Below are 27,188 nucleotides of genomic sequence, written 5' to 3'. Positions count from 1 at the left end.
GGGGCTGTGACTCCCCTTTGTCTTACAGACCTCACAAGATGTCTGTAAACGTGAAAACCATTTAATGCACTTTCTGTTTGGGCCTTGAAATCCCCCAGCTCCTCCCTGACCACAGCAGGACGGATCCCAGAATCTGGAGGGGGTGGAGACTGGAGTGGAGCAGTGTCCAGCAGGTAGCGAGGAGGGCACAGGAAAGAGGAATAGGCTGCTCCAGGCAGCTGGAGGTACAGAGGGGAGACCCCACGCAGAAAGCTCTTGGTTTTTTGAGGTGGAGGCAACTGGCTCTCATGGAAATGCTTCACATGAGATCTTCCTCCTGCATCACCAACTTGGGGACGGCTCCCTGTCACTGAACCTGGGCACACAGTCTGATCTTTATGTGGAAGAAAAGGCTTCAGCTGCTTGGGTACTTGGGGGCCTGCTCCACAGGGGACTGAAAGGTGGGGTTTGTGAGGATCGGGCTGGGCGCCCTGCCATCCCTAGAGGTTCTGTTTTCCAGCTCATTGTCTCTTTTCCAGCACTTTCTTTACGTCCCAAGCCAGCCTTGCCTACGCGATGGGTGTTTTCCCAGCCTCTCATTGTTGCAGTCTCTGTCCTGGGCGTGTGGAGCAACAGCTGTGCCAGCTGGCCTTGCAGCCCCGCTCTCAGAACTCAGATTTCAAAGCAATTACTAACCAGAGCAAAGCAGGCCTAGCTGCACAGCTCGTAAATACTTCCAGATGCCTGCCTTGGGCCCTCAGCACAGCCCACACGGCACCGGGCCCATGGGGTTGTCGCCTGATGACATGCCCCAGCACTGGGTCCAGAGGAGGGGAGCACTGTGCAGGTCCCATGAGGTCCACTAGGGGAACATAGAGGCGTTGTCCCTCACACAGGGGAGACTTCTCAGCCATGGATTCAAATGCCCGGTTCTTGTCCTGCCCTTCTACTCTTCCCGTGGCATCCCTGCTGGTCTCTAGGCCTCCCTGGACCTCTGTCTCTCCTCTGTGCTGGAGGTGATGAAACCCACCTCCCAGGCGTACGGGAAGAGCCAGTTGCAATGAAGTACATGGAGGTGTTTGTGGGCTGAGCCTGGCGTGCACGTCCTGGTTGGACAGTAAGGAGGCCCATCTCGTACGGCCCACTCCTAGAGCCAAGATGTTCCGTCCAAGGCGAATCACAGGAGGTGACAGTCATGTATAGTTTCTTTGGTGTCAGAGAGGTGAGTTCTAGTCCCAACTCCGCCACTTCCAGGCCTCAGTTTTGTCATCCGAGACCTGGGGTGCTAACACCCCACACCCTGGCCTGAGCTTGCGTGAAATCATGCAGGTAGGCGCTTGCCGGGGGCTTGGTCTGCAGGAGGCTCTCAGCGCAACTAGGATGTTAGCACTTCACCAAGAAAGACGTTCAGAGTTTATCACCTAGATGAGGCTTCTCAATGGCTTCCTTGGGAATGTGGCCCCCACCTTCCACCCGTGGCACGTGGGTTGGCCTTGCTGTCCACTGTCTTGTTTGATCTCCCAACAACCCACAAAGCCTGCAGAGTGGGGGTTTAGTGGCCGCTTGATAGATGAGGAGAGTGAGGCTCAGAGGTGGGAGCTTTTTACCCAAACTCACAGGGTGAGTTACTGGCAGGATAAGAGTTCCCTGCGTCTTAGAGCTGCCCTCCTAATTGAACCATTTGGAGTTTGGAAATCCAGCCTAGAGCACATCCCTGCTGGGCTGTACCCTAGAGGCCTGGGACTGTCCTAGGTGCAGCTTTCGGTGAACACTTAGAAATGGCAACAGCCCGTGGCTACCGTGCAGCGTACTGTCCTAGGTGCTTCTCCAGGCCCTCTCCAACCCGGTGAGGTTGGTGCTGTTCCCGCCGTTGTAGAGATGCCCGAGGTTGCAGAGCTGCTAAGTGGTGGAGAACCAGGTTCTGGCTCCAGGGTTCGTGCTCCTAAGCAGCCTTCTGGAGCCCACCTGCCACCCTCAGTGTAGAAGGTCTAGTCACAGGGGCTGCACAGCTGGCCCTGCGTTGTGTGATAGCCTCGCTGTGCAGACCGGGACCAATCGCCTTCCCAGCCTGACTTTGCCACCTATGACTTGGGGGCACTAGACTGTCCAGCTCTAGCAAAGGTGGCATTTCTCTAGGTCCAGGGAGCCTGGGGTGTGGAGTGGCCAGCTCAAGCCCTGGGTCAGCCATTGTCTGCTGGGCTCTGCTGGCTGAAGGGGTGTGGCCCCCCCAACTGCCAGGCCCTCCCCAGGGAGGAAGTGTCAGTGTTTACAGGAAATGCATGACAAGGCTTAGGAGCTGGGGGTGGGGAGGGCAGCAGGCCTCCCCCACCCAGATGTGTGTCTGGGCACTGGTGGCACCCCTTCTTTCCCCCCGAGGAAGAGGCTTTTTGTTGTTGTTAAAGGGAACAGTCCCATGTCCCAACCAGCCCCACCCCTTCCCTTGCCTCCCCCCTCCCCCCCACTCCCCCTCACCTCTTCACCCCCCTCCAAAGCTGGCCCAAGCCGGAATGCCTGGAGAGCCCCTCCACCAAGGGAGTTTCCTAGGAGCTGAGGAAAATGCCCTGGACCTCACTTTTCCCACCTGTCATGTAGGTGACTGTCTGAGCCCCAAGACACAGCCAAGCCCACTCTGAGGCTCAAATGGGCCTGGAGCAGGCAGCCCCATCCTGCCCTGTGACCCTCGAGCACAGGGGGGCCTCAGTGCACCCCAGAAACCTTCCTCACCAAGTGTGTCTACATTGAAATTTTGTAAAAATGGGCCCTGCGTGGATTGCACTGGAGGCTGGGTTATTTTTAAAAGTCCAAATAAGAATCGGAGCGAGACCTACATTCACTGAGTCTGTGCCAGTTGCCAGGCGGTCCCTGCTCGAGTCTCCTGCCTGGTAAGGGACGGGGGTTGGAGTCGCGGATGGAGGAGCCGAGTGTAAGTCTGGGCACTGCTGCTTGATGACTGGGCCCCCCAGCAGGTCCCCGCCGCGCCCAGGAGCCTGTTTTCTCATCTGTGAGATCGAGGCAATAGGTTGTTTCCCACGCCGCTTCTTCATCCGTGGGTTCCTCGTTGCCCCAGTCACCCCAATCTCATCTCCAGCCTCCAGTGCCCCCTCCCTCTGCTCTCCCAGGTGCTCCTTCCTTGGCTTAAACCTGGCACTGGCTCCCCATTTCCTCTGGGAGACCTCGCCAGCCTCTCATCCCAGCCCTCCTTACCTCGTGGGGGTGATGACAGTCCCCCGTTCCCCGGGCCTGACATTTCTCCCCTCTGTGCCTTCGCCTGAATTTCCCCCAGAATGTTCTCCCCATCATCCTTTTCTTTGTCTCCTGCTGGATGAACTTGCACACTCGTGCAGGGTCACTTTTCTGTGCTTTTCCTGCTAGCACGCACCACCCTGCCCTCATCTGCCTGCCTGCCTGCCTGCCTGCCTGCTTTCCCGCTGGGCCGCTGGGGCCTCCAGGGCCCTTGCCGCATTGGAGTCAAGCCCACAAAGCGGAGCAGCAGGTGCTCTGTCCCGTGTGCCTGGTCTGGCGGGGCGGCTGTGAGTTGGGAACTTCCAGAATCCCTGTCGGACGCACACGGGAACCTACCTGGCAGCGGTGCTTCCTCTGGAGTCAGTTCACAAGCTGACTGCAGGTGTTCCTCGCTGAGTCCCCGCTCTGCAGGGCGCGGGCACTGGCAGCTGTGCAGAGCAGGCCCTCCGCCCGGGGAGAGGTGTCCGTGGCGCAGGGCCAAGTGGAGGGGAGCAGGGGTCTTCTGTTTGCGATTCTGTCTGTGAGGGGTCCACAGGGTATGCTCGGCTCCACACCCCAAACTAGTGGCGGAGGGAAGACTAGACTCCAGGTCTGTAACTATCAGTCAGTAACTCTGTCCCAACTTTTAGCTCAAACTGATTATGGCAGATAAAATCACCAGGCAGTGTCCTGAGCGTTGCCCTACCTCACTGATCTAACCTCAGAGACCCTGGGAAGGTCAGCACTGTCATCGTCTCCTTCTTACAGAGGAAACTGAGGAAGGTTAAGCAGCTGACCCAGGGTTATTGGGCTGACAAGTGGCAGAACTGGGTCAGGCTGTGAGGAGGTAGAACTCCAGCTCTTGTTCCCTCTGCCTTTGTCCTCTGCTGTGGGCCCAGAAGAGGCCAGAATGTAGGGTCAGTTGCCTGAGACTGGAGCTGCTGACAGGCCAGAAACCTAAGAGACCATCCTTCTGGGGGGGACTTTTCTACCCCCTTGTCTGTTCCCTCTCTGTTGGCCCATCATTTCAGGAGGCCGCTGCAGATCTTTTAAAACTATTAACTCCCTAGGGCCTCCCCGGTGGCGCAGCGGTTGAGCGCTGGGTTGCGAAGCTGCCCGCAGCCTCTGTGGCGCCGGTTCGATCCCCGGCTGCTCCCTGGCCTCCAGAGGAGGGTCCCACATGGCGCGCAGACCTCTCCTACTGCCCGCTGCTCCCCTCAGCAGTGTACTTCGGTCCTTCTGCCTGCTCTGCTCCCCGCTCTGGCTCTGGTGAATTCTCTCACCCTCCCGCGCTTCTGACTGTACCCAGTGCTTGTATAAATAAACAAACAAACAAACAAAAAAGAGTTCTCCTTTAAAAAAAAAATAGTTTAAAAGTATTAACCCCCACCCCCACCTGAACCTCTAAATCTTAGTTCATGTCCGAAAATCTCTTTGGCTGAGAAATACAGTAGTTTCGTTGGGGCAGGAGGAGGCTGAGCTGGTGTCAAGGAGAACAGAATTCCTGAAGCTCCCTATAAACCTCTTCATATCACTAGGATGACTAAAATAAAAACAGAAGACAATACCCAGTGTCGATGAGGTGGAGAAGTTGGAGCCCTCATACCCCATACACCCATGGAGTCATGTCGTGTGGTGCAGCCGCGCGGAAGGCAGGCTGCAGTGCCTCAAAACGTGAAACCTGTAGGCCGCCCATTCTCCCAAATATCTACAGAAAAAGGAAAGCACATGTCCACATGAAGGGTCACCCACAAATGTCCTGGGGAACATTATTCCTAAGAACCCAAAAGTAGAAACAACCTAAATGTCCACCAACAGATGAATGGTGGTGAATTCACACGGTGAAATATTAGTCAGCCGTAAACAGGAATGAAGATAAAATGCTACCTGCTGCCATGTGGATGGGCCTGGGGAATATCAGACTGAGAGAAGCCAGTCGCAAAAGGAAAAACACTATATGATTTCACTTCTCTGAACTGCCCCGAGTAGGCAAGTCCACAGAGACAGAAAGGAGCTTAGCGGTTGGCAGGGGCTCGGGTGGGATGCGGGTGACTGCTGAAGGGCATGGGGTTCTTGGGGGTTGATGAAAATGTTCTAAAATCAGAGGTGCTGATGGTTGCACAAGCCTGTGAATATACAAGAACACTGAATTGTTTACTTTAAAAGAGTAAATGTCATGGTATGTGAGTTGTATCGCAACAGAGCTTTTGTGACAAGAAAGCAAGCCTCTGAGACACCATCGACACTGTGTTTTAGCGGCGGGAGGGGCTGTCCCAGGTCAGAGAGCAAGGACACACTTCTGTTTCTGTTTAGTGGAAAATGAAAATTGAACTTTTGAAAAAAGCCTCCCCTTCAGCCATGTTTCTGGGAACCATTCCCAGCACTATCCCTTGGCCGACCCTGGCGTGGGACGCCCCCCCCACCGCCAGCAGAAACCCAGAAATGACGCGGCCCAGCAGGCAGCTGCTTGGGGAGCCTAGCCCCCACTGCGGGACCCACAGGGGCTTCTCATCTCTGGGCATTGTGTTCAGCATCTCCATTTTACAGATGTGGAAACTGAGAATGGTCACGCGGCCCAGCCCTAGCAGGGGGTCAGCAGTGAACCCAGGCATCCTGGCCAGTGACCCTGTCCTCTTGGGCTCTTTCCCTGTTTCAGAGCAAAGATCCCCATTACAATGCAGAGATATCTGTACCCATGAACATCTCAGTGGCCCTTGGGGTCAGTTTGGGTGACAAGGAAGAAGCAGAGTAGAAGGTGCCCCCTGGGGAGGGCCTGGAGAAGTTAATCCCTGCAGAGCACCAGAGAGGGTGCTGAGGGGGTGGAGGTCTGGGGAGGAGACAGGGCAGGCTTGAGTATCTGAATGTGGGAAGCCCAGATTTTGCACCCAGCCCACCTCTCTGTCCACTTCCAAGCTCTTCTATCTCCTCTCCTTATAGGATGGCCTTGGTCACTGAGCCAGCCGTCCTCTCTCCTCCATCTCCAACTTGCCAGCTCCTGGGTTGCTCAGCCGGGAGGCCTCCTGCCCTTCCTCGCCGTCCTGGCGAGCTCTGGGAAAGCTCCAGCTATCTGGGAGGACTCACGGGCATCTCAGCTGCAGTCTGGCTTCATTCGCCCATATCACACCAACAGGATGGAGTTTGGGCCGAAGCACCCACTGGGAGGTCCCCAACGGGGGACGCGTCCATGCTTTATGAGTTATTAGGTCGCTTTGGCTGTGCCCGTGGTGTTGGTTCCCAGCGAGTGTCACTAGGATGGGATTTAATGGGCAGAGCTGGACTGCGCTGGACCCATTACAGCCACTCGTCCCCCACGTGGACACACATGTCCTTTTACGACTCCAGGCAGCTGGAGAGGACTGTGCTCGTTGGGAGGGTCACTTAAGGTAATGAGCTCTGTGTTTTAAAGGGAAATGTTCCCTTTAAAGCACAAGTTGACCCAGAGGGAGGACACAGCTCTGTGGTGATGCGTCCAATGGTTCAGAACTTAGCTCTTCCATGGGCCCTGGGCTGACTGGGAAGGACGCTCTGTGCAGGAGTGGGCCATGTTCACACTTGTGTTGTCACTGAACCCCGTGCTGGCCTTGCAGAACTGCTGCTGCTTTGCAGACAAGAAACAGAGAGGATGGGTGACTGGCCCAAAGCCCCACAGTGACTCTCCTCTGACCGATGCCTGAGTTCCAGGCGACCCCGTCTCCTAAGCTCACAGTGCTGACCCTCCAGGCCTTTGCCTGTTCTCCTCAGCACATGTCATCACCCCTGATTTACAGATTTAAAAAGCGAGAAGACAAACGATTGAAGCATGGGACATTTAAGTAAGTTGTTTAGAGTGGTGGAGCGGGGGTCACCTCCAGCCGCCTGACGGTTGAGCACACCTGCTGTCCCGTGCTTTGCGCTGACTTTCTCTGAGGCCAGAGAGAACGTTACAGTCATCTTTGATTCCTCTGTGTGTTAGCTCCTTGAAGTAGGTCCTAACTGATATTTGTTGAATGAGCGAGTGAGGGAATGCGTGGATGGAAGGACGGCTGGGTAGGTGGGTGATCGGACAGATGGGTGGGTGGATGGGTGGGTGAATTTATGGATGGGTGACAGAGTGCAGAGATGGGTGTGTCAGATGCGTAGGCGGTTGGCTTAGAGGGTTTTCTCCTAGGTATCGGTGTGCTCAAAGAAGCGACCTGGAGACGGGCTCACCTAGCTGTGATGGGAGAGGGCCTTCTGCCTCCAGAGGCTCTAGTGTGAAGGTGCTGCCTGCCCGCGCCCCACTGGCTTGTCTAGGTTGTATCTGAGTGGCTGCAGAGCCACTAAATAGCCAAAGTCTCAGAGCCCAGCCTCCCCCGCACCAGGCTGTGTGAAGGACGCTCAGGGTCAGGGGAGCGGATGGGGAGATGGATGTGATGTGTGGTGTCGGGTCTGGGCTCAAGGGAGGGCTGGTTACGCAGCCAGGATGCAAATTCTGCCGGGACTGGACGGAGCGTGTGGGCAGAAATTAAGAAAACATTTCTTAGAGGTGTTTCCCCCGTGTTTGAAGACCAGCCTGGAGCAGTACCCGGTGTTTACAGGAGCAGCAGTGCTGGCACTTGTAGTGTCAGAATCAAAATGTTTTGATTTGCTTATTTGATGAATGACTTTGATCCAAGATCAAGTCAGTGCTCTCGCTTTCCCTGAATCTGCAGAGGCATTTGGATTATACTTGATCTTTTATGTCCTGAAAGGGTATTTTTTTAATGGAGACTTACCTGTTGTGTTCACAGTCCCTAAGAACAGTGACATAAATGAGTCAGAAATGCCCACCAAGCCCTTGTCTCCTGACTTCTGATTTAAGTCATCTTTCTAGGAAACAAAAGCCAGAGGAAGAAGTAAAATAGATGGTGTCTGGGCCGCAGGTCCGGCCAAAGCTGAGGTCAGTTGAGGAACGCCCGGTGCTGGGCCAGACCCCGCAGCTTCAGCTCCCCCCAGGTCCATGCATCTCCTGGGCGAGCAAGACCCCTTCAGTCATGCGTGTTACAGAACAATGATGAAATGGTCCATCTTAGAGCATTAAGAGAATAACGCTGTGACATCACAGGTGTCAGTACTCCGACGAGGCCAGGGGAGTGGCAATGTTACAAGAGTCGACTCAAGGACGGTGTAGGTACGCTGTAGAACTGCTGTGTGCAGCCGGGGCCGGGCTGATGGTGCAGCGAGTGAACGTGTCTTGAGTTGTGACGTGTGGCTCGCTGTTCTGTGCAGTTATGAGCAACCCAGCAGCTTTGTGATTAGCCACTGCCTGGGAGCATGGGGACTCCCTTGCCCCATGGAAGGTTTGGCAGGACTCCTTTCCTCCTTTCCAGAACATTCTAGGAAAAGCCTGGCACATTTTTTTTTTCTTGATGAGGAGGAGTGGTCCAGGAGCACAGCTCACTGTTAAGTCCCTATCATTAAGGGTTTTCCTCCATGGAGCGTAAGGGTCCCTACTGGGACCCGGAGGAGCCATTCCTCTAGCGTCTGCAACTAGCAGCTGGTGCTGGAGGGCGGGGAGCTGGGCTGAGTGGGACCAGTCCATGTGGTCACTCAGTTTCTCCTCTCTTGATGACCCCACCCTGGCCGCTCTTGCCTGGGCCCATACCTGAGGCAAACAGTGCCCCTGCCTCCATAATGGCTGCATAAGATGCTCCCCTATCTCTTCCCATCATCCACCCAGCCGCTCAGCATCATCCCAGCATCTCATCCCAGCACTCCCAGAGGAAAAGGATAAACATTGATAAGAACGTATAAGGCTGGCTGCCTAGATGTGAGTGTGAAGAGAGGTCCGTGAGCACCTTGTCTGGGACCTCATGGGCAGTGGCAAGAGGGAGCCAGTGAAGGTGTTTGAGCAGGAGAGGGCCCCGGCCCCGTCTCGGCTGTGCGGCAGTCCCCATGCTGTGTGGGACAAGAGGCGGGAGCAGGGGCCTGGCAAGAGGATGTTGCCATGGGCCAGGAGCCTCCTCTGTGGGGGTTCAGAAGTCGGAGACAAGAAGGCTCATCTCTCCAGGGTGGCTCTGCTACCCAGGAGTGCTCCTCTGCTCCCGTGCTGCCGGGGCTGACTCCTCCGCAATGTGGTCCCAGCCTTGGGGAAGTCCTTCCTGACCTGTCTGAACAGTCCTGCTTGTCCATCTCTGTGAAAGCACTGCTTTTGTCTCAGTCATTTGCCACAAGCTGTCATCTTGAATTAGCTTCCCTTTTTGAGCATGTCTGTTTTACTCACCAGTGTTGTACCTACTTCCTACTTCCTAACCCTGGACTTGGCATAAAGCTGCAATGAATAAGTATTTGTAGAATGCATGTATATTTAATTCATTAATGGCAATGGCTGCATAACAGAGCTATATAGATAAGAGATTGCTATCACACTTGTTTCAGCTTTCTGAAGCATTGATCCTCACAGCATTTGCCAAGTAAGCAGGATCCTTCCCAGATAGCTCAATGGACACTGATTCCCTGAACTGCATCTTGTCCAGCCTCCAGCTGATGGCAAGGAGAGAGGCGGGAATGTACATTCCAAACTCTGTCTCCACATCACTGCATCCCTTATTCTGGCCCAGAGGACATGGCCACCTTGAGACTGACTGATGGGTGACCACGCCGGTCTAGACCACCAGACTAATCCAACTGAACATCTCCTGCCCTCATAGTAATTATTTGTAGTGATTTGCAATTATTCAGCATCCCAGCCTGGCTCATCTCTAACAGGGAGAGGGGTCTGTCTCAGGATGTGCAAAGGCGCTGAGGCAGCAAAGAGCTTGGCATACTCACAGAACTACACGGATACCAGCATAGCTGGAGCCTGGCGGGTGGGGAGGTTTGTGCTTCGCTTCTGGGTCTCAGTGGAGGGCACAGAACACCAGTTGCTGACTCTGGGCATCCATAGGGCCCTGCCTGTTCACTTGGTCTTGGCTGCACCGTAGCTCTAACCCCTCTCCCCTCTGCTCTGTCTCCAGTGCCTACACAGAGCCCTACAAGGTCTGTCCCATCTCAGCGGCAGCCACCAAGGAGGACCTCACATCGGATGAAGAGCAGGGGAGCTCGGAGGAGGAAGACAGCGCTCCAAGGGACCCCAGCCTCACTCCCAAGGTAGGGCCCTCATGGATAAAGGTGTGGTAGGACGTGGGGCATCAGAGATGTGAAGGTGGGGAGAGGATGGTGTGTAGGGGCCCCTGCATCCCCTCTCAGTGTGGAGGGAACTTTCCTTCTGGCTCTGAAACAGATCCAGAGGTGGGGTCGCCCAGCATCAGGGCTGCCCTGGGAGATGCACGGCAGACACGGGGTCCTGTGCAGTGGAGTTGGGGCCGTGACGCCAGGGCCACCTCCCTGGCCGTGGTCTTCCCAGGTCGGAGGAAGTCTGGGGCTTCTCCATGCCTTTGTGGGTGAAGTGAAGAAGGCTGCCTGATTTGAAACAAGACAGGCCTGGATTCTGATCCTCAGACTCTTGGGCCTCGGTCTCCTCATCTGTGAAATGGGAATGATGAGGTGAGGGGAGCCAAGGGATACAACTGAGTCTCATTACCTGAAAGCAGCATTTTAGAATGACAGCCACGTCCACGTGCCTGGAAGTCACCTGTGAGGGGCTGGGGCTGGGGCGGGTCTGAAGGGGTTCAATAAGTTGGATCCGAGTCACAGTACAGACCATTTAGACATGATTTTAGCTTTTTCTGGGCATCCTTGGGTTGTGGAACCTGGGAGCAAAAAGACCAGGTTTCATCATGGACTTGGTCCCCAGCCTGAGATGCTGGGTCTCTCCCCACTCTGGAATCAGATCTAGGCACCAGGCTGGGGAGAGTGAGTGAGCTGGTGGATCAGGGGGGTGTCCGTGTGCCACCCTCTGTTCTTCAGGACTCCCCACCTCACAATGATTCCCACCACAGTCCCTGAGTTCCTCTGGGACCACCTGCATCGCCTCCATGGCCTGGCGCTTCTCACCAGGGGGCCCTGCACCTAATCTCTAGAAGAGGGGCTTCGCTGGTAACCGAAGGGCAGTGATAGTGCCAGCTGGTGGGAGGGATGTGAGCTGCTGTTTCTGAATCCGGGTGGGAGGTGGGCAGGAGAGGACACAGCCTGGGCTGCTCAGGACCGTGGTGAAGCATGGAGTTCCAGGGCCATCTGCGTGCATCGGTGTTATGTGGGCCTGCTTTCCCGCCTTCCTGTCACCAGGCCACATTTGGTTGCCCCCAGGAATAAGGAGATTGCCAGAGGCAGGGGCAGAGGGGACAAGAGGCACAAACATAGCCTTGCCCCTCAGTGTGCTGAGTGATTGGAGCAACTTCTCTGTGTTCCTCAGTGTCCCTGTCTATAAAATCAGGAAAACAGTAACGGCCTCTGCTTCAGAGTAGGGATGAAAGTACAAGTCTGAGGAGACTTGGAGCAAGGCCTGACGCAGTGAAAGAACAAGCAGAGGTCAGAGCTTTGGGGTGGGACCCAGCGCCAGCACAGAGAAGCATCCTGCCCGAGGTCTCTGATAATGCCAGGGTCATGGGGCTGAGGTAGCTCCCGTCTGTGACAGGGGCCCCTGTGTATCGTGCTGAGGCCAGGGCTGGGGTAGCCAGTGAGCAGCCAGGAACATGGCCCACACAGGGGCCAAGGGGTAGAGACAGGAGCATCACAGAGGGAGAGGTGAGGGTCCCTGCTCCTCACTGCCAGGGGTCCAGCCTTCTTATCTACCCCATGGAACTGAGCAACCCTGCCCTCTGCCCTCTTGTTCTTCTCTATGAGGCTGTCATGACAGATTAAGTTGAAATCACCTTTAAAAATCAGATTTTCATCATATAAAGCATGTTCTATTGGATTCTCTGCATACGGTATGAGTTTATCACAGGGATTCTCAGCCCCAACCCCAGAGCCCTCACAGAAGTAACTGCGCTACACAGCTTATTGTGTATCCTTCCAGAACTTTCCCCTTGTATTTACCTACATATTTACCATTTTGAGTGGAAAAATGGATGGTATTGTTCGTGAAGTTGTTACTATCCCATCAATCTTATCAAACTGCAAGAAACTCAGGGCAACTTGGTTGGTTTCCTTTACTAGTCTCTCAGGGATTTTCCCACATTGATAGACATAGCTTTAGGTTAATTTCTTTTTCACTGCTGTATAGTACTCTGCCATATGGCTGTGGTTTATTTATTTGTCCATCGCCTTCTGAGGAGTTTTTACAATGTTTCTAACTATTCTGTATAAAGTGACTTGCAGTGCCTCTGTCCATACCCACCTTATACACATGAACTGGATGTTGCCTAGGTGAATCTCCCATGGGTCAGAGAGCAACCACGTTTTAAATCTTCATCCCTGCTGCTGATCTGCCCCCACCCTGCCAAAGGCTGTTGTATCAGACCCCCCAAAACCCCATCTAGAAGACCAGGGCAGAAGTGAGGCCAGATTGCCCACCTCTAGCCTCCTGCCGAGCAGACCTCCAGAAGTGTGCTGCATCCCTCCCTTCTCCCAGTTTGATATGGCTTTTGTCAAACTAAATAAAGGGTGACCAGTTCCACCCTTCCCAGATGTTTTGGGGGCACCAAGTCAGGAGGGTGAGATTTGGGGAGCAGGACAGGAAGCTGCGCCCAGCTGGTCCACCCACAAGTCTGACCTCTCCCTCTCTCCCACTCAAAGACGTGGACGTATAGAGGGTGTGGATTGAAGGAAAGAGGGGGCAAAAAAGGAAAAACTGAGAGGGACTTAAAAATAGCTCTAGCTGTGAAAGGAGACATTCAAAGGCTGTCTGGTCTGCGGCCCCTCCCTGACAGTGCGCCAGGTTCGCAGACGAAAGAAAAGAACGGGGACTTTTCAAGCTAATTACCAGCTCCCCCGAGACCAGCCCAGGAGTGTTGGCCGCCCCTCCCAGCTCTCCCTCCTCCTGCTCTTAAGCCCGGTTGCCACGTGCCCGCCAGGCCCACCCCAGCCGCACAGAAGTTTGCCCTGGCTTCTGGAACAGATCCTGCCTGCCCTTGTTCTCTCCCTGGCTCTCCACCCAGGTCAACTGTCCCTTCTCTGGCTCACGGTCCAGGCAGCCTGGCCTGAGCCTCCTCACTGACCCAGGCCTTGCACCTGACCACCTGCCTGGGTCGAAGGTTCGCTGGGACCTGTGTCATTTCCATTGGGCCAGTCTCCAGCCTGAGTTAGAGGTCACCCTGCGCCTTCTCTGTGCCCCAGGCTCTGACTCCTGCAGCTCCACGCTGCTGCACACGGCACTTCTGCTAGTCCTGGAGGGGCCTTTCTACACCCGTACCGCCCCGCAGGCTGCAGCCTGTTCTCAGAATAACGGCCTCTTCTCCTGTCAGTCAGGAACTCCTCTGGCCCCTTTGCATCTCCTCTTTCCAAATCCTCACTCAGTGTCTCCCCGTCCTTCCTCTTCTTCGACTGAAGGTTTTTCTCTAAGTACTTACTGAGTGCCCTCTCTGTGCCAGACACCCCAAGTCCCATGGGTGCCCCCCTACCCTGGTGGAGCTGGAGGAGATGAACCTCCAGCCGGGTGGTGACAAGCTCCGAAACCCGCAGCCCAACAAACCAGCCCTGGTGATGGGGGTGGGGGGCGCTTGCACAGGGAGGCTAGAGAGGTTCCCGATTTTTTTAATTGATCTTCATAAATTTTTTCAATTTTTAAAAATTGTGTTAAAGTGCATACCACGTAAAATCCACCATCGTAGCCATTTTTTTGGCATGTGACTGAGGGGCACTGAGTGTTCCCATTTCTGTGCGACCCTTACTACCCTCCACCCCCTCTTCCCCAGCTGGAACTCAGTCCCCATTAATCAGTAACTTCCAGCCCCTTCCCTCCCCGCCCCTGGCAACCCCCTCCTGCTTCCTGTCTGTGAATTTGACTCCTCAAGCCACCCCTTAGAAGTGGAATCCTACAGCGTTTGCTCTTCCGTGACTGGCTTATTTCACTGAGCATCGTTCCTCAAGGTCCACAAGTGTCAGAGTTTCCTTCCTTTTTAAGACCGAATATTCCGTTGTGTGCATTAACCGCATGGTCCATCCGTTCTCATCAGTGGGCACTTGGGTGACTCCGGGTTCTGCTCCTGGGACATTCTGCTGTGGACGTGTGTAGGTGCCTCTTGGGAGCCCGTTTTTAGTTCTGTGCGAACCCCCAGAGGGAGAACCACTGAGTGCATGGTGATTGCTTATCATTTTTTCTGAGGAGCTTCCACACTGTCTTCCATGGTGGCTGCACCGTTTTACAATTTCTCAGGTTAGGACTTTTTGATGAGGAGGAAATCTGTGAGTAATAAGCTGAAGAGTGTAGGGCGTGAGAAGTGGGAGGGCTGAGGACAGAGCCTGCCAAGCAGAGGCCAGCAGTGCAAAGGAGGCAGGGAATGAACTTGGAGACCCAGAAGCCTAGAAGGTCTTTCTGGCCAGCGCAAAGGAGAAGAAGAGGGGCTGGAGAGATGCTGTAGGCCTCCCCTCCACCCACACATAGTCAAGTCTTGCCCCTGTCCCCTGTGCTCTCACTGCTCTGCACAACCCTGGACCCTCGCTGGCCACCTCCAAGAGGCAGGTGGCCTCTCCATGCCTGCCCCATGCCTCCCCACCCACTGAGCTCCCGAGCCTCAGCTCTGGTGTTTCCTGCCTGGGCTCTGCCTGCATCGTCCTCTCCTTGCTCCCTTCTACTTCCCTGACCTTCCAGCTTTGTCTGCACCTCCACATGAGGCATTTCCCCAGACCTGAGCTCCCTCAGCCTCTTATTCTTTGTCCTCTGCTCAGACAGTCCGTTCCAGGCTCCCAACTGGCCCTTCTTGGATCGCACTCGCAGGCTGAGCCTGGCCTCATATTCTCCACAGTCCCACACTCCAGCTTCCAGCTGCCATTCTGGGAAGACACCAAACTCAGCACCTCCCAGGCCGAACTGGCATCCTGTCATCCCCACAGCCTCCTTCTCCTCTTGTGTCTGCCAGCCTGGTTGTTGGCACCAGATTTGAAATCCCTGGCGTTTATCTTCTCTTGCCATTTCTTTTTTTTTTTTTTTTAAGATTTATTTATTTATGAATACAAGAACTGGGGTATAGGCCAGTGAGGGGGGTGAGAGGGTTCACCAGAGACAGAGCGGGGAACAGAACAGGCAGACTGACTGAAATACACTGCTGAGGGGAGCAGCGGGCAAGTCAGGAGAGGTCTGCTGCACCATGTGGGTAGCTCCCTGGCTAGGCTGGGGATTGGCTGGGGATCGAATTCATGCTGCAGAGACTATGGACAGCTTCATAGGTTGCCAATAACCCCTTGCGCCACCAGGGAGACCTTTTTGCCATTTCTTAATCATGGATCACATGAATTCAACAAACACATAGGCCTTTGGTCAAGCATCATGAAAGATGCAAAAATGAAGCTTGTCCTTTGAACCCACCCCAGGGTCTTTGCACTTGCAGTTTCCTCCACCTGAAACACTTCCTACTCTTTGCACAGCTGGTTATGGGCCTCAAATGTCACCTCCCCAGAGGCCGCCCCGCTCACCCTCCAGGGCTCCATTGTGGCATTCCTGTTGACTTCCTTCCTCTTACTTATCTCAGGCTGTGATTATTTTCTTTATTTTTCTGCTTACTTGCATATTGTTTGCCTTCCCTGTCAGACTAGCTCCAGGAGGGCAGGGACCGTGCTTGCCCTAGTCCGAGTTGTGTACTTACCGCCTGGCACACAAACTCGTATTCAGAAAATATCCTCCAGCAAACTAACAAATAAATGAACATGTTAGACTGGGTTCCTGCATGTGAGGAAAACAAACCTCAATGCCTGACAGTTTAATAAAATGAAAACACTTGTTTGTTTCTCCCTAATGTGCTCTGCACCGTGGTGGGGCAGAGCTGGCGCTGCACCTGCTTTTCCCTGGCAGAGGTGGGCAGCGCAGGCCAGTGGCGCATGGCAGGGTCAGCAGAGGAGGGTGAGAATGCAGATGCTCAGAATCCAAAGAGGGGGAAAGAATAAGGGCTTGGAGGTCAGAGAGGCGAACTAGGTACCCACATGCCCATATGCCCATCAGGGCTCCAGGCTTTCGGAGCCAGGGGCTGGGGCAGGGACAGCTGGCCCTGAGCCAGCTTCCTCTGGCTGATTTGCTCCCAGCCCCAGCTATTGCGGTTCGGGCCACCGGGTCCTGCTCACCCTGCTTTCTCCTTCCCGGCTTCCTGGCCATCCCTCTCTGTCCTCGTCTGTAGCCCTGCTGCCCAGAGCTCCACCTGTGCACCAGCAGCACCCTCGGTCCCACGCCTGACCCCCTGCATGGTTGGAGTTTGAGCCCTGGTCTGCATACATCCGCCATCCTGTCTGCACTGGGCACCCACACTGCCCTTGGCTCGGGAGGTGCCGGCAAAGAAGCTCGTGGGGTCTCCGACCTTGGGAACTGACACAACTGAAGATGAAAGAGCCCCTAGCATGATAACCTCTACACCTTATATTTATGTTGTATGCACTTTTCTGAATGTTACCATCCAGAGACTTTAAAACCTAAAACAAAACCCCAAGGCTGCATGTGAGATAGAAAGGACATTGGGTGGTCCCAGCCTGCTTGGCTATGGAGGCGAAACCCTGGGCCGTGGAGGGGCCCACGTCTTGAGAACAGGCAGTCAGGGCGGCTTCCAGGAAGCAGTGAGGAGAGTAGGCTGTAGTTAAATTGGAAGAAGGAGAGTATGGAGGAGGTAAAAGCTTGAAGCACGGGTCCAGACCACCCTGGCTTCTCTAGGTCACTGCTGGTCCTTTCTGGAACTGAGCCATGTACTGCCTCTTCCTGATGCCCAACAGCGAGAGCTTGCCAGTCACAACCCAGATGCTCTCTTAGGATTCGAGAAGATGAGAGAAATGCTAGAGATGACTTGTGTTTTTTATTGTGGAAAGAACAGTCAGCATGACATCTGTCCATCAATGGACAAATGAATCAACAATATGTGGCCTCTCCAAACAGCAAAGTACCATACAGCCTTGAAAAGGAAGAGATTCAGGCTTGGCCGACAATATGGGCGAGCCAGATGGCTCTGTGCTCAGTCAAGTAAGCCAGCTACAGAAGGTCAAATGTGGCTCATTCCACTTACAGGGAGGCTCTCAGTCAGTCAGTGTCATGGAAGCAGATGCAGGATGGTGGTGGCCAGGGGCCCGGGGAGTGAGGCACTGATGGAGTTGCTCTTCCATGGACAGAAAGTCTCACCTTGCTCATTGGCAGGCACACGAAGCTCATGGAGAGGTGCTTGGAAACTTTCTGGCCCATGTGGGCACCTGAAAGCTCCTGCTCCTGAGGCAGATGGTTCTGAGTGTGGACAAGCCCGGGGGTGAGCTTCGATGTAAATGGAAGCTGTCTGAGAAGGAGACGAGACCGAAGATTATAGCGTTGAGAGGAGAGAGCCCAGGTGAGCCCAGGTAGGGGTCAGGTGTCAAACCAAGACCTCAGGGCTCAGGGCTTGACAAGGAGCTGAGGGAGACGCCGTTTGAAGTCAGAGCAGGTGTAGACCCAGGAGGCTCACAAGCAGGGAGGAGAGGTGACAGAAAAGGAGCTTTGGGGCCCAGCTCCTTCAAAGGCTATGTGGCCCTGGGCACATGCCAGGTCGTAAAGCCTGGGGTCACTGGCCTGCTTCTCACCAGTGGTGTTGTCATCATGTGTTCCTACTGTTACTCAATGACAGTGGTGCCTCCCTCCAGCCTAGCTCTTCGCCAAGAATAAAGAGCCTTCCACAATCTCTAAAACAGCAGTGCTCAGATTTTGGTCTCGGGCTTTACCCCCTTACAAATGATTGAGGACCCAAAAGAGACTTCTGTGACATCTATGGATCAAGTAACACCGAACGATATAAAACATCTATCTTTTCTTTCAACTGACTCAAAAAAAATAACATTCGTAAACCCATTGCCTATTAATACCAGGAACATTTTTTATGAAAAAGAATTGTTTCCCCCCAAATTAGTGAGGTGCTTGATACTGTTTTACATTTTTGTGAATTTCAGTCCTGCAGGCTTGACGGAAGGCAGCCGCTCCTGCACTCTGTCAGAGTTTGGTCAAGTTCAGTGAAGAGCCAGGCTCCCACAGAGAGGTCGTTGGAAAAAGGAGGCCAAAACCCTAGGGGTTCTCAGGCCACATTTGGGGAGCTGCTGTTGTAGAAGGAGGCTGTGTAGCTGGAGAAACTGAGGCATGGAGGCAGACGACCGGGACTCCTCACTCTTCCTGTTGTGACCCACTGTCCGCCCAAGGGTCCCTGACGGAGTCCTGTCCCTCCCACGCCGCGCGGGTCGGGCTGGTCCGGTCAGTGTGTGGGGGCCTGGGGAGGAAGTGTGGACTGGGCGGCCCTGGGGAACTGGGGCGATAAGCTGCAGCCGCCTTGGGCAGAGGGGCCGGTGGCCGCCTCATGTAACACCCACGGCGTCAGTCTGAGAAAGGTGATAGCGTGGGCCTGGCGCCCCGGCCCCCACTCCTGGGAGGAACCCTGTTCCCAGAAGTCTGTCCCTGGACACTGCCGTCAACCTCGGAGTTCATTTCCTGGTTAAACAAACATCTATATTAAATGGCCCAGCGGGGCAACGCCCAGGAGCAGCCTCTGGGAGAGCCTCGGGCACATGGCCTGCCAGGCCCCCTCCTTGTCCAGCTGGCGAAGACACATCCATCACCCGCAGGGTCACCGTGGCAGCACGGCCCCGCGCGTCCCGCCCAGAGTCTGCCCGCCTGGCGGGAGGGGCCGAGAGGGACGTGCCGAGTGACCCGTGCCCGACCCGGCCCACGTCTGTCCCGCCGCTGCGCGAGTCTAACAATGGTGCTGACGGCATCTCCCCAAGCTTGAGTGAGGCATGACCGTCTCGTGCCTCATCTGCTCGTCTCGTCCTTGCCGGGAGGGAATACTGACTTCTTGCAGGTGAGGAAACCAAGGCACCAGGGATGCTTGCCCCGCCGGGTGTGGGCCCACGTTCAGCCTCGTTCTTCCCTATGTGCCGGGCAGGCTCTGCTCCAGGGTCGGGGCTGCGCGAGGTCTGAGGACAGCGCTCCAGCCCAGCCCTCCTGCCCTGTAGGCTTGACTCCTGCCACTGGCTGGCAGTGCAGGTGGAGAGCAGGTGTCTCCCGGCTTGGAAGCCCATGAGCTCTGGCGAACAGAGATGCCATCTACCAACTTCTCCCTCTGTGCCGGCCACTCTGCTAGGGGCCTGGGCATCCAGCCAGACTCCGTGGCTTGGATTATGGTTCTGTAACTCATAGCAAGTGACTTTGGGCAAAGGGTAGCACTTCTTTGTGCCTCAGTTTCCTCATCTGTAAATAAGCGATAATAAAAATATCTTTCTCAGAGCTCATTGGGAGGATTCAGAGAGATGATCCTCATAAAAAGCTTAGTCTTTTTCAGCACGTGCTGAGTGATCAATAAATGCTGTAGCCACCACACCGTGATGTCGGTGTTGTTGTTTTTGCTGTGACTGTTGTTATCATCCTCATTGTATGGACGAGTGTGGAGAAGAGGAAGAACTGTCCATAGATGTCAGTGTGCGAGGGAGGAAGCCCAGGGCAGGGGGCCAGGTCTCCAGCCCTAGAGCACAGGCTCCCAGCACGTGAAGAAAGCGTCACAGGCCCGAGGAAGTGGGAGGCCATCTTCACTCATGTTTAATGGGGGAAGAACCTGAGGCTCGGGTCCCCTGGTCCTGTCCTTCCTCTGTGAAGCAGCTGTCTTTATGGCAGCTTGACCACAGGGTTCCCTTAAGCTGCTGAGGCCTGTCTAGGCAGAATACATCTTCCCTTGTCAGGGCTTTGTTTAGAGACCCTTTTCACATGTGGGACTCTGCAGGGGCCTCTGAGCTGGGAACAGGGAGCTGCTCTTGTCCACAGAACCCCGCACTAGCCCTGCAGATGCACAAGGAAGACAGCGAGTCACGATGCAAAACCCATGGGAAGGCAGGAAGCCAGGTGCGTCTGGAGGCCTCTGAGGCCCCTTGGAGGTTCCCTCCCACTCACAGACGCTGTGACAGAGAACAACCACAGCCCAGATTCTGCACCACGAGGGTGGCCTCGAGGGACTGAGTCTCCAGATGTACTTTGCTTCTAAGCTAAGAAACTATTAGGGACAGACCAGCTAGGGAAGGGCACCCTATTGAGTCTGGCACCATATCTCATCCTATTAGTTTTTCACACATTAAGCATCTGTTCGGTGCCAGGTTAATTTTCAGTAGTGTGACTGACTGCTCTAAAGAAAAGCGCAAGATCAAGGGTTAGAGTGGTAGATCTCAGCTGGGGTGAGATTGTACCCCCCATGGAACATTTGGCAACATCTGGAGACATTTTTGGTTCTGAAAACTAGAGGTGGGGGCTGCCCCGTCACCCGGTGGGTAGAAGCCGTGGCTGCTGTTAACTGTCCTTACGGTCCATCCCTCAGGCTGTCTGTCCAGGCTGAGAGACCTGGGGCAGAGATTGGCAATGGGTGTCCCTTAGGTCACCCTAAGGGTGGCCAGACAAAGGATATGACTTTTGGGTAAAGTGGGACCTGAAAAAGTCAGAAAGCAAGAATGAGAAGGTCTGGCGGTGAACATCACAGGCAGAGGGAGTGGCGGGCGCCCCGAGTCAGGAAGGCAAAGTCAGAAAGCCCTTCTGTGTGAGGCGGGCTGAGGACATTCTGCACCCCAGATGAAAACCCGGGTGTCTGAGGTCAAGGTTTGCCAGGCGTCGAGATTGAGGTTTGCCAGGCGTCGGACAGGGAAGCCTGCTGGAGCCAGGGCGGGCGTGGTGGGCCTGGTCCAGAGCCCACACTTTCCACGGCCTTGGCTGTCGCTGTCCAAGGAGACCTTCCCCTACTTTTAAATTACTTTTTGCTTTTACTTTTTGTCTTTTCCATCCCTGGGCACATGGCTGAGCTCCCGGTGCTACCTCAACAGCAAAAATTAAAATGAAAACTATTGCTGCTGTTTCCATGGTCCTTGCTGTAGCCAGGTACACTGCTGTCCTGGCTGCGTGTGCGCGTGGGAGGGGCAGAGAAATGTGCGTGCACACTTAATCCTCACAGGGCGTGCCGGAGATCCTTGTGCTGCTGCACCGTCCTGCACACGAGAGAATTGAGCGTGAAGCGGTGAAGTGACCTGGTAAAAGGAGGCAGGATTTGAGCCGACGCTGCCTGGCACCAGAGTCTGCCCCTAGCCGTGACCCTGTGCAGTTGCTCTCTCAGCAGGGAGTGGGTTGAACCCCAAAGGAGGTCACTCTTGTGTGAGCTTAATCACTGCAGTTAGATCATCTGTTTTTCCTGCGGCCCCTCAAGTTTATTAATGCCCAAGTTCAGCGCCAAGGCAAGTTACAGGTTACTTTGTCCGCACGTGGGGAAGCTGCCGCGACCTCGGGCAGTGGCTTGTGCACAGGGGCACCAGGAAGTGGTGGTCGAGCCCCCGCCAGCATCCGTCCAGGTGTCCTAGAGCTCCACCGAGGGCTGCCCTGTCCCCAGCCCGGCTGCCCATGCCGGTGCCCACCGTCTGTTCTCTCAGGCCCCATAACATCCTAGCTCTTCTGGGTCCCAACCATTTTCTGAGGTCCTGCAGGTTTGGGGCCACAGAGAAAGTACCCCAGTACCTGCCACACTTCCTGTTGATAGACATAATCTGTTGTTCCCCACCTTACAGGTGCAGAAGTGGGGACTCGGATGAGTTAAATGGCTCCCCTTCCCTTCAGAGGTCAGCAGCTCAGTCAGGGCTTCACGTGGAGCGAGTATTCATTCACCCACGCACGTAGTCTTTATTGCAGTTAACAAAGCAACCTACTGTGCACCGGGCACTGGCTATGCAGAGGCGAAATCTAGGATCCCTGCCTTCCAGGGAGACAGAATTGGTGTCCTGGGAGGGGCCACCCAGAAAGGAGGCCTCACCCAGCTGGTTCGGGGAGGGAGGTCAAGACAGGCTCCTCAGAGCAGGTGGTAGGTACTATGATGCAGGCTTGAAGGGTGGCTGGGAATTAGCGAGGCAGAGGATTAACCAAGCGTTGGAGAGGATGGTGTGGGCAAAGGCTTCCTTTTCTCTGAACCCCTGGGTTGTCCAGGCTTGCTGGGCTATGTTGGGAGGCACACGTCCCCCAGTCAGGATGGAAGCCTCTTGGGGAGCACTGATTCCGTGGTGGGCACTGTGCCATAGCTCAGTCATCTTCTGAGCTGGGTGCCGTGTGCTCCACATTCCCAGATGAGGACACAGGGGTACATGGAGGTTGGAGGTCACACAGCAGTGAGTGTTTGCCTCCTGGGAGCCTGCTGCTGCCCCCTGTGCTGTCCTTCTGATGGCTGTTTCCTCCCACAGGTGGAAGGACACTCCCGAGCCCATGTCATCGCGCAGGAGCTGCTGTCCTCAGAGAAAGCGTGAGTCCCCACGCAGCTGCCGTGACCTTGAGCTGTGAACCGTGCGTCACCCCTCCCCAGCTTATACAGAATGGGAAGTAATGCCAACTCAACCCTCTTTCCCTCTGCAGATACGTGGAGATGCTCCAGCACTTACATCTGGTGAGTTAATCATCTTAATTGTCCAAAACAAATTGCCCTCTTAGTGGGCTGTGATATAGGAGCCAGGTGATCGCCATGAACAGAGACTCGGCGAGTGCTCACTGAGGCTCTTCGGGGAAGTCTGCTCTTGATTCATGAGTTTGCAGGGTCGTCGGGGCGGGGTGGGGGGCAAGCCTAGCATGGGTCTGCCTCTCTGCCCTGTTGGGGGGCCTTGGGGGCTGGACACATGTTTCTGGAAGGATGTTTGTGATTTCCTAAGCTCTGCTGTTCAGGAAGGTGGTGGGAGGACAGATGTCATTCTGGTCATTGCTCTGTGCGGGGAGGGGTGTGGGGTGCAGTGCACGTGCGTGTGTGCACTGTGTGTGCACTCACTGTGTGCTTAGAGCTGCATGGAGGGGATGTGTTTGCGCATCAGGTAGCTTCCTCAGCTGTCTCAGCATTGGGGCAATAATGCCTGGGCCTGTGGGGAGAAATTCCTTTTCAGAAACTGCCTGGAAAGTCTCCCTTTGCAGTGATTTTGATTCAGTGCAACAAACTGTTAGGGACAGTGGACACAGTTTCCTCGGGCCCTTGTGGCGTTCCCTGTCCCTCAGAGCCCTCATCCACTTACGGTCTCCTCTGGGCCAAGCTGCTGAGGCCACACCACTTTATGTCACTCAGCGTCTGTCAGAGAATGTCAGAGCTGGGAATGGACGTCCTGTCAGTGGTGGTAGGGAAGCTGGGGGGGAGCCAGCCAGTGTCACACAATGAGTGGGCCTGGCACCCCTTGCTCCCGGGCACGGTCACATGCTCAGCATGGCAGGGGCCCAGCCAGGCACTTGCTGAATGCAGCTGAGGTCCCTGTCAGTGATGTCAGCCTGATGTCACGTGCTGTGTGAGCTGGGCCCCAGGGCCCCAGAGGGGGGCTGCTCTTGTTTGCACTCCCAGCTCCTCATTTTCACCCTTCAGGATGAGAGCTTCCTGTGCGGCAAATCCACAGCCCTCAGGTCTGAGACGCTCCCCCCAGACACACCCAAAAGATCTACTTAGCAGGGCAGGAAGAATCACACTTCTGCTTTTTCTTCTTGCTTCTGAGCTGGCAGCTTGACAGAGGGCTAGGCTTTTTGTTTTATGACTTTGTTAAGAGGGTTTTAACCAGGAAACTTCCATCTGTGTTTGCACTGCTTCCTGCCAGTTGGAAAGATGCTGAAGCTGCTGTAATCCATAATAATAGCCTGAAGAGGGAAAAAAGGGCCCATGAAAATCACAGCTCATAAGCTGGTTTCGGGAAATTGTGGTCTGGAGATCCATGTATGACGTCAGTGCTTATGGGCATCAAAGTGGCAGAAATGCCACGATAGGACTCCCTGCCCCACCCGGGAACATGAGTCTCCAGAAGACCCACAGACTTGGGCTTCTCCCCACTCCTCAGCCTGGGTGCATCCCTGATGCCTAAAGTTGGCAGGTTCTCACTTGGAGTTTCTTAGAGAAATGCCATACTCTTGAACCCCGGTAACAGGGAGGGGTGGACTTTGCACCCTCCAACTAGAAGTGCCCTTGACCCCTCCCATTATCTGGGGGAGGGGGGAAGTGAAAGGTGCCTCTGGTTTTCTGTGTTTGGGATTTAATTCATGTTTATCAAGTGCTAACTCAGGGATTACTAAACATTCTGGGCATCTAAAATTAAGTCCTAATGGTCAAGATCTTTGTACAGCCCGTGACTAAGAATGGACTTTACATCTTTTAAATATGTGGGATAAAGGGCAAAGAAGAATATATTACTGAGGTTGTTTGTGGTTCCCAACACCTAAAATATTTATTATCTGGTCCTTTACAGAAAAAATTTCCTGACTTCTGGTTTAAAGATTTCTTTCCATCCTTCCAAGAGTGCAGTCATAATCATGTTTATCTACCTGCCCATCTACCCATACAGTCACCCTCTGGTCCACTTATCTGTCCTTTCATTTGTCCATCCACCCAATGATCCATCCATGCACCCATTCACACACCCCTAGTCATCCACCCATCCTCCATCCACACGTGCAGCCATTCATCAACTCCCTCATCCGAGCATCCATCACCCACTCACCCACCCACCCATGTCTGCCAGCCTGCCTCCCTCCCTTGCTCCCTCCTTTGCTCCCGTCCTCCAGGTAACTCATTTCCTTCTGGATGGGACATCCAGGATTTATACAGTGCCATAGGCACTGAACCAGGCCTTACAGCTCCAAAGATGACAAAGTCTCAGAACCTACCCTCGAGTGAGTCTCTCCTTCTGTATGTGGGAAGGGGTGGAGCTGAAAAGAAAGTGAGCAGACTACCATGATATTACTCTGTGGTGGATATAATTTGCACAACTGAAGTTTTATGCAAAGTCTGCAGGAATGTGGGGGAGACTTACTCCCCTCTGAGGGTATCCAGGAAGGTAGGCAGAAGAGGTGCCTCTGAGACAGACTTTGAAGGACTCTCCCAGGCCAGGGTGATGGAGGAGGGCCTGTCCACAGGTGGTCAACACAGCAGACACCCACAGAGCTGATGAGGTCATGTGATATGTCAGGGGAGGGGGCTGGTGCATGTCACACGTCTGCATGGACCAGTTTGGGCTTCCTCACGTGTGATGGTTGGGCTCCCAGAGTGGGTGTCGGAGGAGAAAGTGTGTGACATTTTTATGGCCAAGCCTTGGCAGTCTCAGAGAACACTTCCACCACACTCTCAGCTGAGACAGTCACAACGGTCCACCCAAGTTCAAGGAGAGAGGGCGTGGGCCCTTCCATTCAGTGGGAAGAATGTCCAGCTCACATAAAGACCATGTGAGATAGAAAATATTGTTATGGCCGATTTTTGAAAATGCAGTCGACTAAGGAATCCTTTCCTCATAATTTCCTAGTCATTCTGTGTCACTTAAAAATTGTGTTCAACTGTTAGTGATACAAACCCAGTTTATAATGGTTTAATTAAGGTAGAGGTGATTCTTCCATATGAAATAAATCCAGAAGTGAGAGACCTAGGTCATGTTTGGCAGCTCCACACTCTCAGAGACCAAGGTCCTGTTTGTCTTCCTGCTGGATGCATTTTGAAAAATTCCTCATGAATACAGGATGACTGCAGCTGCTCCAGCCATCATACCCACATCCCAGGCAGGAAGAAGGAAAAAGTGGAAGAACTATAAAGGTCATGCTGAGTTAGTCCCCTTGAAAAAAATATTTTCTGAAATCTTTTTTTTCTGAAAACTTCCCTGGACAGCATCTCCTTGCATCTCAGCAAGGGAAGCTGGGTCTACCAGGAGTTAAGTGGTCAAGGCTGAGTTCAGCTCTGTGACTGTGCTTCCTGGGTCTTCCTTCTGGGGCCCTGGCTAAAGGGGCACCAAACACTCCAAGGAAGCTCTTCTCGGGTGTCGAGAGGAGAGTAGAAACATAGGGCTTCTAAAGGCCAAGCTCATAACTGGCACATCATCATCCTGCCTGCATCCCATTAACCAGAACAAGTCTGATGGCCAGACCCAAAGGCAAGGGACAGGGCTGGGCCCCCCCCCACAATGAGGCCACCTCGAGGGTTGTAAACTCAGGGAGGGTGATGAATGCAGCTACCCCTCCTTCTCTGCACTCACTCTTACACCCTTTATTCTCATCCTTGGATGTTTGCCTCTGTTTACTTGTTATGTTGTGTTCATTTTCATTCAGTTCCAAATACTTTCTAATTTCCCCTCTTCAACCTATCAGTTATTTTAAATGTCGTTTAATTTCCAAATATTTGGGAATTCCCCACATTTCCTTCTGCTACTGATTTCTAATTTAATTCCATTGTGACTAGAGAACGTGCCTGTGTGGCTGCAGTCCTCCTAAATGTATCGAGACTGGTTTCATGACCTGGATGTGGTAGATCCTGCAGACAGTGCCACATTGACCCACAGAGAATGTGTTTTCTGCCCTAGTGGGTAGGTGTTCCATAGATGCCTCTGACATCCAGGCATCACCTTGGATTGGCACACAGGTGGCATCCTGAATTGCATCATCTTCTGCATCTGACTTTCTAACTCACAAAGCTGTGAGATTCACCCAGGTTTTCACGTGATAGGTTTTCTTTTGCATGAATGTACCATGATTGGGGTGTCTGTCTCCCTGTTAATGATGATTCGGACGGTTTCCAGTTTGGATTGTTATAAAGCTGCTGTGAACATTCCTGGTCGTATCTTGTAGGGAACATGTGATCTCATTTCACCTCCGTATTTACCTAGGATTGTTGGGTCAGAGGGCAAGCACAGGTGTGTCGTGCTTCTTTAGACATGGCCCACGAGGGTCACAAATCAGTGGCAGAGATGACCGGAAGGCCTGCCAGCAGCTCCGGCTTGCGGGCGTGCTGGTGGGGCCCATCGTCACCCCCAGCCGCCCTGGTGATGTGGCGGGTTCCTCTCTGTGGTTTTAATTTGTATTTTCCTGCTGATTCATGAAATTGACTATCTATCTTTCTGTTTATTAGCCACTTGGAAATCCTCATTTGAAAAATATCTTCTGCTTGCCTTTCAATTGGATTGTTGTCTTTTTTTTTATTGATTTGTGGTAGTTCCTTAAATATTCTTGGTACAAGTCCATTTAGTCCATT

General features: G+C 54.0%; 1 protein-coding gene across 2 annotated transcripts in view; it reads left to right on the top strand.

Moving 5' to 3' along the window:
• The window catches only part of FGD5 (FYVE, RhoGEF and PH domain containing 5), an 87,625-nt gene that overhangs the window by 30,904 nt on the left and 29,533 nt on the right, over nt 1–27,188 (top strand). For both annotated transcript variants that reach the window (XM_037523547.2, XM_037523538.2), the window contains exons 3-5: nt 10,155–10,287; nt 22,411–22,469; nt 22,580–22,610. In XM_037523547.2, coding sequence (XP_037379444.1) covers nt 10,155–10,287; nt 22,411–22,469; nt 22,580–22,610 — 223 coding nt within the window. The remainder of the gene's footprint in view (nt 1–10,154; nt 10,288–22,410; nt 22,470–22,579; nt 22,611–27,188) is intronic.

The sequence above is a fragment of the Talpa occidentalis genome, unplaced genomic scaffold (genome assembly GCF_014898055.3).
Source record: "Talpa occidentalis isolate TD23 unplaced genomic scaffold, MPIMG_talOcc4v2.1 talOcc4.10, whole genome shotgun sequence".
In the NCBI taxonomy this organism is placed as follows: domain Eukaryota; kingdom Metazoa; phylum Chordata; class Mammalia; order Eulipotyphla; family Talpidae; genus Talpa; species Talpa occidentalis.
This window is presented reverse-complemented; position numbering and strand designations above follow the sequence as displayed.